We start from the raw sequence: 14,618 nt of genomic DNA, 5'->3' as shown, positions 1-14,618 counted from the left end.
TTCTTAATTTTATACCAAATTGTCCTTGGGCAACCACTTCTCCATTGTAAGCTTAGTTTCCCTATTGGTAAGAAAAAGAATCTGAAATTTAGAATATGTCCATCACTACTATTTGACCTAACCTATAAGAAAAAAAAAAAAAAGAAAGAAAGAAAAGCCATGCAAATAAAACTCCTGATTTACTTGCTCTGTGACATTATAAATTCTCTTCCCCTTTTCGAGCCTCAGTTTGCTCTTTTGAAAAGACGCATTTAAATCTATGATTTTGGGATAATATCAGAAGTTAAAAAAATAGTGACTTTATGATAAACAACATAGAGTTTGCTAGAGTGCCTCAATAGCTGTGGGCTTTCAAAATAAACTAAGGTACTTGTCCCTCTACTTTAGTTCAAGTAATATTTACCGAATTAGATAATGTCAAACCTTAATTTAAAAAACAGACTCACCTTTAAATATCACTGACTAAAGAATCCAACAGACAGGTAGGATTTTGCTTGTTTTCTGTGAGCCTATAGTGACAAAGACAGACAGAGTTAACTCTTATTACTAGTTCCCAGTCCTAGCATCCTCTTTAAGACCTTAGAATGGATCTAAATATTAGTACCATTGAATGAAACAAACTATAGTCATGTAACCTGGGGATTCTGGGAAGGAGGACATCGTCCCTTACAGAAAACTCCACCAGTTCTTTAGTTGATTGGATAAGAAAGCCAGAAAGGGGACTTCCCTAGTGGTGCAGTGGTTAAGAATCCACCTGCCAATGCAGGGGACACGGGTTCGAGCCCTGGTCCGGGAAGATCCCACATGCCACGGAGCAACTAAGCCCATGCGCCACAACTACTGAGCCTGCATGCCACAACTACTGAAGCCTGTGTGCCTAAAGCCTGTGTTCCACAACACGATAAGCCACCACAATGAGAAGCCCACGCACTGCAATGTAGGGTGGCCCCTGCTTGCTGCAACTAGAGAAAGCCCGTGCTCAGCAACAAAAGACCCAACGCAGCCAAAAATAAATAAATAAATAAAATGCATAAAAAACAAGAAAAGAAAATACATCATCAGTATCTTAAAAAAATAAAAAAGTCAGAAAGAAGTGTTCTTTCTTAAGTTTCCAAGAGAGAAAAGCAAAATCGGAAGAATACATTAATAACATGGAATAATCAAGGTCAGAAGTGATCTTAGGTTTATAGATTCCAGCCACTCATTTATTGTTTAATTTGCCTACATTCATCCTCTCCAAGAAGCCACACCCCTCTACATGGACATATCCAGTGATATGGAACTCAATGCAATCTAACCATGTCCATTCCATCACTGCGTATAGTGGGAAAAAAGTATGTTCCCTCGCCCTATCTGTTACTGATGATTAGACTTTGGAAAAATCATTTAATCTCCCTGAGCCTTAGTTTACACATCTGAAAATGGGAAAATAATAATAATGATAATGATGGTAAATACCTACCTCATTAGATCCAAGTACATTGCTCAAAAATATTTTTAAAGCATACTATTTATATATATAAATATTATCACTTACAAGAAAGAAGAATTTTAGCTTCCTTAGTCCTATTTCCTTCAGTTTCAGACTTTGAATGCCATTTCTTTAATACGCATGATAGACTCCAGAAAGCACTTTTGTAAAAACCTGATATGCACTATTTTAAAATAATAAAATTTCCCTAGATGCCAAAGGCTATATTAAATTCCACTGAGAAACCATGACTTCAAAAAACATGAGTTGAGCATCAAAGTACCTCTTCCAAGATATTTATCAATTATAAAGGGAAAAATACTAACTTTACAAAGGAGCAATATAGCATACCCCATCTTAGACAAGTGATCAAGGTTAACATCACTGGTAATAAGACATACAGGCATCGTGAGGCTGCAATATGAGGTACTGAAAGGACACAACATCATTTCTGCAGTATCTGTGCCCCCCAAAAATCTAATTCAATTCAATCTAATCACGAGAAAGCATCAGGCAAACTCACAGTGAGAACATTCTACAAAATAACTGACCAGTATTCTTCAAAATCACCAAGGTCATGAAAATAAAGGAAATACTGTGAAACAGAATAAAGACACAGAATAATTAAATGTAATATGGGATCCTGGATTGGATCCTGGAGCAGACAGGGGACATTAGGAAAAACAAAACAAAAAAACGATGAAATTTAAATAAGGCCTGTAGTTTAGTTAATAGTATTGTACCAATGTTTAATTTCCAGGTTTTGATAGCTATATTATAGTTATGTAAGTTGCTAGAAGCATTTGAATGAAATCCTAATATTTAGGAAAGAATTTATGTTCCTCATTTTCAAAAGGGATAGAGAAAAAGTCAGACTCAATAATTTTCATAACTTGTTCCTTAGAACACTAGATTTCTTCACAGGTTGGGTGACCATATAATTTATCATCCAAACCAGGATTCTTTTGAAAAGAAAGAAAGTGCTATTATTAATAATGTTAAAACAACAGATACCTGAGGATCTGGGGAGAAGATATGGAAGAAAAGGTAAAAGGTAAGCTTTAGTCCCTATAATCACATCAATCAGAGCTGCTCAATTTTTATAGGTTTTATGTATTTGGGTTCTGAGTAAGATCTTATTTTTTAAAGTCTTTTCCTTTAAAAAAATTTTTTAAAAAACCCACTGTATTAAGCTTGCCTAAGAACCTCTAGCTCTGACAGTCTGTTCAATCCACAAAGATCTATAGTGCTCAAGCTCTTTCTCATTTTTCAAAACCAAGCTCAAATCCTATCTCTTCCACAATGCCTCGCCAAATACTCAAGGCAGAAATTATTTTTTATTCTGTTGCATTTCATATATGCATCTCAAATATTTCATCCAGTTTTCTAAGAATTAAAGTCAGAAGTATGGCTGTCCATCTATACAACTAATCCAAGATTTCTCTACATTGGAACTATTGTTGTTTTGGACCAAATAATTCGTTGCTGCAGGGGAGTATGTCCTCTGTATTTTAGGAAGTTAAGCAGCATCCCTAGCTTTACCCACCAGATACCAGTGGCACCACAACCCCGGGTATGGCAACCAGTAGTGTTGCCCAGATATTGCCAATGTGCCCCAGGGGTAAAATTGTCTCCTCTTGAGAACCACTGAACTAAAGGAAGTATATAGCATGATGTAACATGAGTATTAAGATAAAACAGATCTGCTCTTACATTGCAAATACGGCCCTCACTAGCTGTGTGACCTTGGGCAAGTTATCTATCCACTCTGAATTTTATAGTTTCCTTTCTATAAAATAAGGCTATTAATACCATCAAATCCATAGGTTGGTTACATAGATTAAACTAACTTTAATAAACAGAGGGTTTGTAATAAGCTCTATGTGTGTGTGCCCACATGCTAATGTCTTTCAGGAAGGGTTGGGGAAGGTGAATAAGATGAGGCTGGAATTTGGAGTCATATTGCAGAAGCATTAAAGGAAGCCTATTGCCAATAACGAATATTGTCAATAAATCATTAACTACATCATCACTGTCATCACCGAACTATGATTTCCTAAAGTCCAAAGTGCAATTCATCAATTCACCTCAACATTTCCATGGTCAAAACTCTCTGGATTGTCAGGATGCCCTTTCACAGATCAATATATATCAGTTTGGGTTACTGGATGCCTCCCCAGTCCTCATCATAAGCTTTATTTCATGAGAATTCTCTGTGGCCTCAGAATCAAAGTGCTGGAAAGAAAAAGTTGACACTATTTCATACTCAGTGAACTTGGCATTTCATTCGAGTCAGATGCACTTCATTTCTAGTCATTTCTGTGAGCCCTTTAAAAAGAGGAGGGGCTGTGAAGACAGAGGGACAAGCTGTGCATTGAAGGAGGCAGACAAAAGGCCAAGTCCCCAAGCTGGCTCTTGAGCATTTCAAGCACCTGAACTCAATCTGTGTGACAGGAACGCGGTGTCATTTGATATGAATGCCACCAGCCACATACTTTTCTCTAAAAGCTTTTATACACCCACCTCTGGCTCTCTCTTTTATTCCAGTCTCAAAAACAGAGGGTCAAGTTTTAACAACTCTGGTTACATAGGGTCTGTGTGCTGCTTAGGGTAAAGTATAGCTCTGTGTGTGTGTGTGTGTGAGTGTGTGTGTGTGTGAGTGTGTAATGTTCTTCTTGACTTTACAGCGATTATTTACCAGCTGAGTGACTGGGCCCCTGGTTTGCTTCAGATGCTGTCTGCCAGCAGTTCACTGCCCAGAGTCTCAGTTTTCCTTATTACAACCATCACTTGCTTCCTGTTTACACTGGGTAAAGAGACCAGGTTTCATGCCTGCAGGCCCACATTCTTTAGCTGAGCAGGTTTGCCATGCCTTCAGGCTACAGGTTTCAGCCACCCCATGCAGCAAGTGAAGCATGTTGGAGTAAAACGTCCATCCAATACCCAGCAATGGAAACCACTTGGGAAGCCACACAGCTGAACAGAAGATAAACAGATGTTTATATCATCCTTGCACGTATTACTTGGAATTACCTTTATAGAGACACCATGACTGTGGGTATGATCAGGCACATAGACGGAAAAAGGAAGATGCAGCAAAAGCTTTTTTTCCTACAAAAGTGTTGTTTCTACAAATCCTAATTTCCATCCTCATCCTATTCCATTTTCCCAACCCTCCCCGTGCACACACGCACGTGCGCACACACACACTTTAAACTCTAGCTTAAGTTAACGACTCTTTGTCCAAGAACATTTTATACACCTCTGTAATTTGCAGCTTCTAATCATGTTTCTTTTATTTAAAATGTCTTTCCCCACCTGCTTTGATGCTTAAACCACTCTTACCTTGAGTTTCACATCAAATGTTATCACATTTGTTAACTTTTGGACTTAACTGTTCTCTTTGTTGGGCTCTGATAAAAACTTTGAATCTCTCTATCAACAGTATTTGCACATTAAATTATAATTTGTTAATTACCTTTTTTGCTTTCTTCCTCTACACTATAAATGTCTGGGGGCACAATCTGTTTTATTCTTCTTGCTATCCCAACAATTATCTACAGCATTGCTCAGCATGTAGTATTCAATGCCAGGTAGGTATTCAGTAAATATTTGTTAGGGAATTCCCTGGCAGTCCAGTGGTTAAGACTCAGCGCTTTCACTGCCAGGGCACGGGTTCAGTCCCTGGTCAGGGAACTAAGATCCCAAAAGCCGCATGGCCAAAAAATTTAAAATAAAAAATGTATAAATAATTAAATAAATATTTGTTGAATTAATGTGGCAGGAAACCAAGGGGTTAAGAATATAAAGTTATATTTGATTGCTAAAACATTGGTTCACTTTCATAATTCCCTTGAAAATAAGGAGAAAGATGTCAGACAAAAGTTAAAAGTGTTGGTCTGTAAATCACTTTGATTAAGCTGTAGAGCATCCATGATCCATTCACTATTATTCCACAGCTCTGGGCTCAATCACTAGTTCCTCTCAGCAAGACTCCACACAGTCTAAGAATCCATCAAGACCATGTGAAACCAAGGGCAGTCATCAATTAGGTCCCTTGAACTAAAACTTGCTTAATAAATACTATTCTGTAACCTGCCTTCATTGACTAAGCTCTCTTTAATTGTTCCTGCAAATTGCATGCCCTCCAAGCTTCATGTAGGTTAGAGAATACATCACAAGATTCCTTTAACTTCCCCCTATAGATAACGCCTCTAACTTATGGGTGGCTGGAGAAATGGTGGCTTAAGTTGTTTTTCAGGAACATGGAGCTAGTCTTATGCAGTTCACATTGGTCGAGGCCACCAACCGTTCCACTGTGTAAGTGTCCAGAGGAAGACCTTTTGATGTCAGAAGGCCAAAAACTCCACCTCAGATTATACCAACAGCATCATTTTCTGAATAAGCACTCTAAGAAGAAGAATGTAACTCCGATACACCTGCAGAGAACACAGATTACCTCAGTGTTTTCTTGCCTCCAATCACCTTTCCCCATTCCTCAGACCACCCTGTTTCTTTATCCTATAAATATCCCAAGCCCCTTGTCTTTGGGCAGGCTGACTTGAGATCTGTTCATCCATCTCCTTGCTTGGCTGCCTTGTGAATAAACCCTTTCTCTGCTGAAAACCTCGGCATCTAAGTGTTTGACTTGCTGCCCATTGGGCAAACAAAACTGATTCTGTTACAAATGGTTAAAAGAGGAAAGATGATGCTAAAATTTGCAAATATAAAGTGGATGAAACAATTGAGAATAATTAACCTTGGTTGTAAAGTATCATATATTATATCATAGCAATGACTATGAACACACACACACACACACACACACACACACACACAGAGTTCTTTCTGGTTTTTAACTATTTCCCTGAGCATTTGCAAATTGTTTGGGTATGGAAATACAGTTATTATTATAATACCTCAGTCAGTTCACTTAGTCACTCTAAGTACCTTCACTTTTAAAGTGGAGATAGCATCTTGCCTTCAAAGGGTTTTTGTTACTTGAATTACATGAACACATGCAAATTGTAATCAATAAATATAAAGTGTAATTACATAATTGATGAGATCATTTTATGTCTTATAATATAAAATCAATACCAAAAATATTATTTCCTATTTTCACAACTGTTTTATATGAGTAATGCAAAGTATGTGCATGCACAAGTTGAAAAAAGTTGGTAAGGCTTGGAGATAAGCAAGAATGTCTGGAAAGAAGCCATTTGACCATCACACTTACTGGATATAGATGTGAAATAGAGTTAGTGAGATGGGTAAAAGAAGTAATGTATTTTGACCTAGTATTTCATAAATTTGACAGTAATTTTCTTATATCAGTGCTGAAGGACTTAGAGATAGTATAAATTTGAATTTGAATGCAATTTTTTCTATTAATTCCTCTTCCTCAGGTAATTTTCTGACCAATCAACCCCATCACTCAGATTCGACCCAGTGTTGTGTGGTCTGAAACCTATATAAACAGCTCAACTTTCTCTCCTGAGCTTCAGACAGACCTAAATTTCTAACTGCCTGGCAACCAACTCAACCCCACATTCCATGGACCTTTCAAACTCAGCATGTCTTCAACTGAACCTTTAAACCTACTCTTTTTTCAGTTTTCCCCATTCAAATTAATGGAATCATCACCTACCCAAACCAGACCATGTCATCTTTGATTCCTTCTTCTCCTTCACCTACCATATCATGCCAGTTACTGTCTTCCATTGATACCCTGAATATCTCAAAATCTCTTCATCTTCTCTCCATTCCTAGCACTCCTAACTTAGTTTAGGTCCTTATACCTATCATCTGAGCCAATACAATTATGGTGGGAAATATACAAGATTAAACTCCAGCTAAACTGTCTGTGTCTAAGATACTGCATGTACCTTCAACTATCTCCAATTCTCTTCATCTGATCCAAACTCTGTTTCAGTTCTTTAGCACTTATTTTAAAATCTTTGCATTTTTATCTGCCTCCTCTATTAAGCAATGCCTTCCACAAAGGCAAGAATCTTGTCTCATTTATGTTTGTAATCTTTTTTTTTTTTTTTTTTTTTTTGTGGTACGTGAGCCTCTCACTGCTGTGGCCTCTCCTGTTGTGGAGCACAGGCTCCAGACGCACATGCTCAGTGGCCATGGCTCACGGGCCTAGCCGCTCCGCGGCATGTGGGATCTTCCCAGACCGGGGCACGAACCCGTGTCCCCTGCATCGGCAGGTGGACTCTCAACCACTGCGCCACCAGGGAAGCCCTATGTTTGTATTCTTAACAACAGTCAGAATAGCTGCACATTTTAGGTACCAGAGAACATTTGTTAAATAGAGAGAGTCCAGGTTCTGTAGAAGAAAAGACTCTGAGTAAAAACAAAAACATGAATTTTATAAAAGTACTTTTAAAAATAAGTTATTCAATTAGATTGTAAATAATTTGAAATTTTTGACTGTGGATATCTCAGCTGTACATGATTCCCTCTCCTCTGCCATAATAGGTTTGCTAAATTGAATTAAATTGCTTCAAGTATTTTATTTAGTTATGCATTTCCCCCGTGTTCTTCTACTTTTTCCTATTTCATTCATAGGGGAAATGAAAAAACTAGTTTATATCACCCTTTTAAAATCTTATTATGTCAAAATATTCATACAAAAGATTCTATATCCCCAGAATTACTGTTCTTCTTATTTATACTTTTACATGAATAAAACTGAATATTAATCAGCCAATTTTGGAAAATGTCCTAAACACAAATAACTTTGTGACATAAAACCCAACAACAAAAGAGAAACCAAGACACAAAGAACTGGATCAGAGTAGACATCATCTCATATCCCAGACTGAGATCACTTGTTTTCTTAGGGAGCTGGGACTCGGGGTGGCCTTTAACTGAGAAATGGCTTGGCAAATGAAAGTTCCAGACTGTTTTCAGGAATGAAATAAAGACTTTAAAACAATAATTTAATGAGAAAAGCCTTAAAGAAAATACACTTAACAGATTCAAAACGTAGTTTGATTGACTGGAAACCAACCAACTAACCAACCACTCATGGGGATCATACCCATGCATGCATGTGCACACATACATACACACACACACCTGTTGTTCTTTCTTCCATCCAAGGAGAGCTATATGAACATCAAGTTTCCCCTTTAGCCTTGGCTGATAGGAAGTCTTGGGCAAAACTTAATGCTCCAGTCTGCTAATTGTGTTTATGGGCATTTGGGGAACAGTTATTCCATTCCCCTTTTTTTCCATTCCCCTTTTGATATTTTATTTTTTAGCTTCCTTTTAAATTATTTAATTTTATTTCTCTATGACAGAAAAACAATAAAGAACTATCAAGTATTAGAGTAATGCAGTGGCATATCTCTGTAGTTCATACAATTTCTTTTTTAACCCTTTACCCTGAATTTCTTCCAGCAAAGGACACTGAGAGAATAAGGGCATAAACACACCAGATATGAGAAATAAGAGAAGACTTTGCCCAGGAAGTGATGGACATAATAACCCAGGCAGTTGGTATTTATTTTTGACTTAAAATAAAAAGAATTACTACTACTTCAAAATATATATTAAATTAATTATTAGAACCAGTTTTCCTTTAAAGGCAGGAAATGGCTTTGGAAACATACATTATTAAGTTCTTTCAGTTGGATTAACAAGTGTTAAAAAAAAGAAACAGATAAATGACTGCACTTTAAATAAGAAAGAGAAAAAGAACAGGAGTTTGGAGAAGAACAAGAGCAGGATAGAGAGGAAAGGTGAGGAGATTATGAAGCAATGCATCTGAGCATTATTATTAATAAATAAGGAGAACAGATATTCCATTTGAATTTTGGGGCATTATTGTGATGTAAACTCCCACTCTATCTCCCAGAAGTCCTCAGTGAGTCTACTCTCATATAAATGCCTTTGTGTCAGTGTTATGTTGTTCTTTCTGGTTTTCATTTTGGTTTTTTGTTATTGTTGATTTTGGGTGGTTAAGAGTCAGGCTAGGGACTGATGTTGATGCATGGGTTGAGGCATTGTGAAATAGGAGTATAACAGGGAGACGAGCAAAACGATCCATACAAAGAACTAATTTAGTGCCTTCAAGAGCTTGGTGTCAGAGGCAAACCTGGAGACCAGAAGCCCCTGAGGACATCTGCATAAATCTTGAGAGGACAATTGAGCAGAATGGGATTCAAGCCAACTTCACCTACATCTTAGGGTGAATGGAGGCCCCATCCAGCCTCTAACCACATACATTTTGCCTCAGATCCTTTTTTATAAAATAGGGAACTTACCAATTAAAAATATTTGTTTATACATATACATATTCACTTGTATGAATAAATGTGTTTAGAATAAGGCAAGAAATGTAATGTATGCCATCCAACCACAGAAGGACTTTAGATGTAGATTGTCATGTTTTGAATTTATAGCAAATAAAGTTATGCTATTCTGAAGTGAATGACAGCATATAAAGAAAAACTTAGAGAGAACAGAGAAGGCAAGAATTTCTAGGCCGTAAGCACTCTCCTATGTGTACATCTGGTTTTGTCGAAAGTATACAGGTTGCTCTTTCACTGCATTTACAGCTCCAGGTGTTTTACTTCCTGACTACTCAGAGTGTCCAAAGACTGCTTAAGTCTCCCTAGGGAAGATGAAACAATAGTAGAAGGGGACCTCCCTGCCACTAATGGCTTTTAAATTTGCTCGGGCAGATGAAATTTAAGACATTAAAAATAACTCTTAATTGCTTTACGATTTATGGAACATTTATATATGCTTTATCCCATTTAACCTTACAATGGCCCAGTGAGGTTGAGAGGAAGGGCAGTTTTTCATTGTGTCCATTTTAGAGATGAGACTACCAAGGCCCAGAGAAAAAAAGTGACTTAAACATGACCACCGAGCCATATCTGACTTCATATTTCACACTATTCCACATTCCTTCTTTGAATAAAATAATTTGAATTTAATTATACACAGAAAATTTTATGTACCCTGTAAGCAATAAACACAGACAAACAATACTACTGCAATTTTAAAACAATATTACACTACAATTTTTGCTCAGAGATTAGCAAAGAGGAAACAGCAGTGGTATGGTTACTATAAATATTGATATATATTTTTTTCAAATATAAAACAGCTCTACTGTTTACTGAAAAAGTCCTATAAACCTATTATAGCTTTTATATATATAAACCCCAGGTTGTATCTTATTTTTTTTTAACAGTACATGGTTTAAAAGCACATATCTTCACCAAAAAGCTAATTGGAGAGTGATGCCCAAGCTGTCTCCTACCTTGCAGATTTCGAGAAACGTCTCACTGGTGTATTTCATAGGGTGCTCAGTGAAGGTAGCAAAAGGCACCTCAGTGGACCACGGGTTCCAACCGGATAATAGTGACTGCTGCTTTGGACTTCCCCAGTAGATCCTACAGCCTTCTCCTTGTCTCCTGCAAGAAAGGAGTTTTTCTTTAGATTAGCCATTTTCATTAGATTAAAACAAACAGAAAAGTGTGGGAAGGGAATGTAATGCCCCAGTCAGCCTTTGTATTGATGTTGAGATAATTGGCTGACCAACTAGTTAAATTACTCCAGGGAATTTAGGAGGTGAGAAGAAAAGAGTGGATTTGGTTTCAAACATGATGAATTCAAGATGTTGTTGAGAATTCTGTGGGTAAATGCCCGGTTGGAAATGTGACTCTGGTGCTCTGGACAGAGGTCATGGCTGGAAATATGGATACTGAACTCATGCCAATATTCTGATGGACAAAGTTAAAAGAGAAAGGAAGAGTCAAGGTGGTGGGACAGGAACTGATGGAAGACATCATCAACATGGAAGACAGTTTTGAGGAGAAGGAAAATGACTACAACTACAGTATCCACTAAGCAGTAAACTCAAGCAAGAAATGACTGAGAAAAGAACTGGGACTTCCCAAGAACTGGGAAGAACTGGGACCTTCCCAAGAGGGTATGCCGGATCTTTAAGAGGGTTGATGACCAATTCAAAATACCCTGTGACCTCAGCTTCTATGTCTCATGGTTCTCTATTCTCTGCACACATTCCTTCTACCAAAATTGCAGCAACAAACACATCAGAGCTCATAGGAAGACTATGCCTGGTCACAGTCCTGACCCACATTTTGTAGGAGGCAGTAACCGTCTGTTATAGCACAAGCCTGGTGATCTGGTAAACCCAAATACAAAGCAAGAGAAAGTCAGCTTGGGAGTGGTGATGGGAGGAAAGTTGTGTCAGGGGAATGTGGCCACACTGGATAACAAATTTGTAATTTCTGTGGCCTCTGCTTTTGCATGTACCCATCAGAATTTATGGTTTATGGTTTTAGACATCTCTGAATGCAAAAGAGGTCCCTGGAGATTAAGCCTAGCTCAGGTGCTTTGCGTTCAACAAGCTTTAAAACTAAGTTGCCTGTAATTCTAAGCAGCCCCATGGAACATCACAGAGCTCTCGTTTCTTCTAGAAATTAAATCCTGGGATCTAGAAGGAAAAACCAGACCTCAAGGCAAAATCAGAGCTGAATTGTGATGCCTTCACAAAGCTGTCACTTCCTGTATTAAGGACAGGATTCCTCTGGGAATGTCACTGTGGTTTCTGAATGCTTATCCGTGTAGAAATGTCTATAAACACAATCTCACACATATGCATATAACACCCCAACGGGCTGATTCCTCAGCTTCTTCTTTCAAAAGGGAAGTAAGAAAAGAGCCTGGCTCATTCTGCTGCTCAGTTCTCAGATTCTTGATGATTATATTTGAAGGCTGATACCCACCTTTTTTGTACTTAATCCTTTGCCAAGAAAGGGGAAAAAAAGAAAGAAAAAGAAGAGAGAGGAAAATAAAAACATCATAAATACCTCTAAAGTTCCCTTTCTAACCCTTCATTTTCTCAGCTGCTATACTGACATTTATCTTCCCCCCCACCCCCGGTACTTTCCTTCATTCTTTTTTTTTTTCCACTGGCCTGGTAATAAGCCCTAAGCTCAATGAATATTCTATGCATGCTAGTTAATGGAGAATTCTGTCTTGAGTCCCTTAAAACAACTTGCACGATATAATTATTTACGCTTCATATGTCAATTTATGTGCTGGGTGCAATTTTGCTTTTATTCAAAGGCAATGAAAATCTTCCAAGATAGATCAGGTTTCGGTCAGAGCGCAGGGAGAGGACTGGGGCTGGCGGCAGGAGGAAAGCCTGAAGGGGTTGGTGCGCCACGGCTAGCCCAGAGGGAGTCCGGGGAAAAAGTCTGGAGCTGCCGAAAAGGCAAGAGACTTTTTCTTCCCTTTTGTTTCCTGGTGCGCGAGGAGAGGGCATTAAGAGCGCTGCTTAAAGAAGCTCCAGAGGGCTTCCCTTCCCTTCCCTGGTGGCGCAGTGGTTGAGAGTCCGCCTGCCGATGCAGGGGACACGGGTTCGTGCCCCGGTCTGGGAGGATCCCACATGCTGCGGAGCGGCTGGGCCCGTGAGCCATGGCCGTTGAGCCTGCGCGTCCGGAGCCTGTGCTCTGCAACGGGAGAGGCCACAACAGTGAGAGGCCCACATACCGAAAAAAAAAAAAAAAAAAAAAAGAAGCTCCAGAGACGGGCACGAGCCGCGGCTAAAGGCGCGGACCCCGGAGACGAGCGTGGGACGCGGGGGCTGCTGCTGCCGCTGCCAGAAGGCGTGTGTGCGAGCGCAGGTCACTGTCCACACCCCCTTCCTGGGAGCCTGTGCAGCCTGCCACTGCCGGGGTCCCGGGACCCAGGGACGGCTTCCATGGGAAAGCGCACGGAGCGCCTCGGGCTGGTGCAACATCACACTGGCCTCTGCCACCGCAGGCCCGCCCCGCACTGCGTGCCCCTCCCTCCCCTCGGCCTGAGTGAGCCAGAGCCCCCGAATCAGTGGCTCCTTTAAACCCGTCCTGTCTGAGGAAAGTACGGACGCCCTTTGGCGACCTACATGCAGAGGCGGGGCCAGGTCCAAGGCTGAGACCCCGGAGCTGTGAGAGCAGAGAAGAGACAGGGAAATCTCTCTGTCCAGCCTCGGAGGCAGCGGATTAAAGCTCCACTGTCTGCTTGATGTGCCCTGTGTCTGTAGAGTGCAAGAATGGACAGCGAATCATCGCAAATTGAGGAGGTGAACTTTGAGGACAAGATTTAAGATTTTTTCCCCCATAAAGCAGAAACTAATAAAAAAAATAGAAAAAAAAAGATTTTTTCCCCTTTTCCTCTTTTTACAACGAATTATCTGAGGAGGTGGACTTTGAGAGCAAGATTTTCAATTTTTTTCCCCCTGTTCTCTTTTTGTGAATGTGTATGTGTATGCTTCTGTGTGAGATTTTCTCTGTATAGCTTTGCTTCCACCATAGGTCCCAGGGTTCTATCCGTCCATCTTTTTTTTTTGTTTTTTGTTTTTTTTCAATAATTACTTTTTTATTTTTAATAACGCTACTATACTTTATACTTTATCCTATTTTACTTTATCTTCTCTCTTTCTTTTTTTCTAACTTCCCTTCCTCCCTCCCTCCCTCTGCCCCTTTCTTTCTTTCTTTCCTTCCTTCCTTCCTTCCTCCCTTCTTTCTTCCTTTCTCTCTTTCTTTTTCTTTCCTTCCTCCCTCCCTCCCTCCTTTCTTTCTCTCTTTCCGTCCTTCCTCCCTCCCTCCCACCTTTCTTTCATTCTTTCTTCCTTCTTTCCTTCCTTCCATCTTTTCCTTCTTCCTTTCTTTCTCTCTCTCTTTCTTTCTTCTACTAATCCTTTCTTTCAACTTTTTCTCCCTTTTATTCTGAGCCGGGTAGATGAAAGGCTCTTGGTGCTGCAGCCAGGAGTCAGTGCTACGCCTCTGAAGTGGGAGAGCCAACTTCAGGACACAGGTCCACAAGAGACCTCCCAGCTCCACATAATATCAAGCAGCGAAATTCTCCCAGAGATCTCCATCTCAACACCAGCACCCAGCTTCAGTCAACGAACAGCAAGCTACACTGCTGGTCACCCTATGCCAAGCAACTAGCAAGGCAGGAACACAACCCCAACCATTAGCAGAGAGGCTACCTAAAAACATAATAAGGCCATAGGCACCCCAAAACACACCACCAGAGGTGGACCTGTCCACCAGAAAGACAAGATCGAGCCTCAACCACCAGAACACAGGCATTAGTCCCCCCC

At 39.7% G+C, this 14,618-nt stretch overlaps 1 protein-coding gene across 1 annotated transcript in view; it reads right to left on the bottom strand.

Annotated features, from left to right (window-relative positions):
• TPRG1 (tumor protein p63 regulated 1) overlaps positions 1–14,618 on the bottom strand; it is a 122,650-nt gene that overhangs the window by 1,734 nt on the left and 106,298 nt on the right. Inside the window, exon 5 of the mRNA XM_060100257.1 lies at positions 10,761–10,914. Coding sequence (XP_059956240.1) covers positions 10,761–10,914 — 154 coding nt within the window. The remainder of the gene's footprint in view (positions 1–10,760; positions 10,915–14,618) is intronic.

This window comes from Mesoplodon densirostris, chromosome 5 (assembly GCF_025265405.1).
Source record: "Mesoplodon densirostris isolate mMesDen1 chromosome 5, mMesDen1 primary haplotype, whole genome shotgun sequence".
NCBI classification, from domain to species: domain Eukaryota; kingdom Metazoa; phylum Chordata; class Mammalia; order Artiodactyla; family Ziphiidae; genus Mesoplodon; species Mesoplodon densirostris.
Note: the sequence above shows the minus strand (reverse complement) of the source record. Positions and strands in the feature narration are given on the sequence as shown.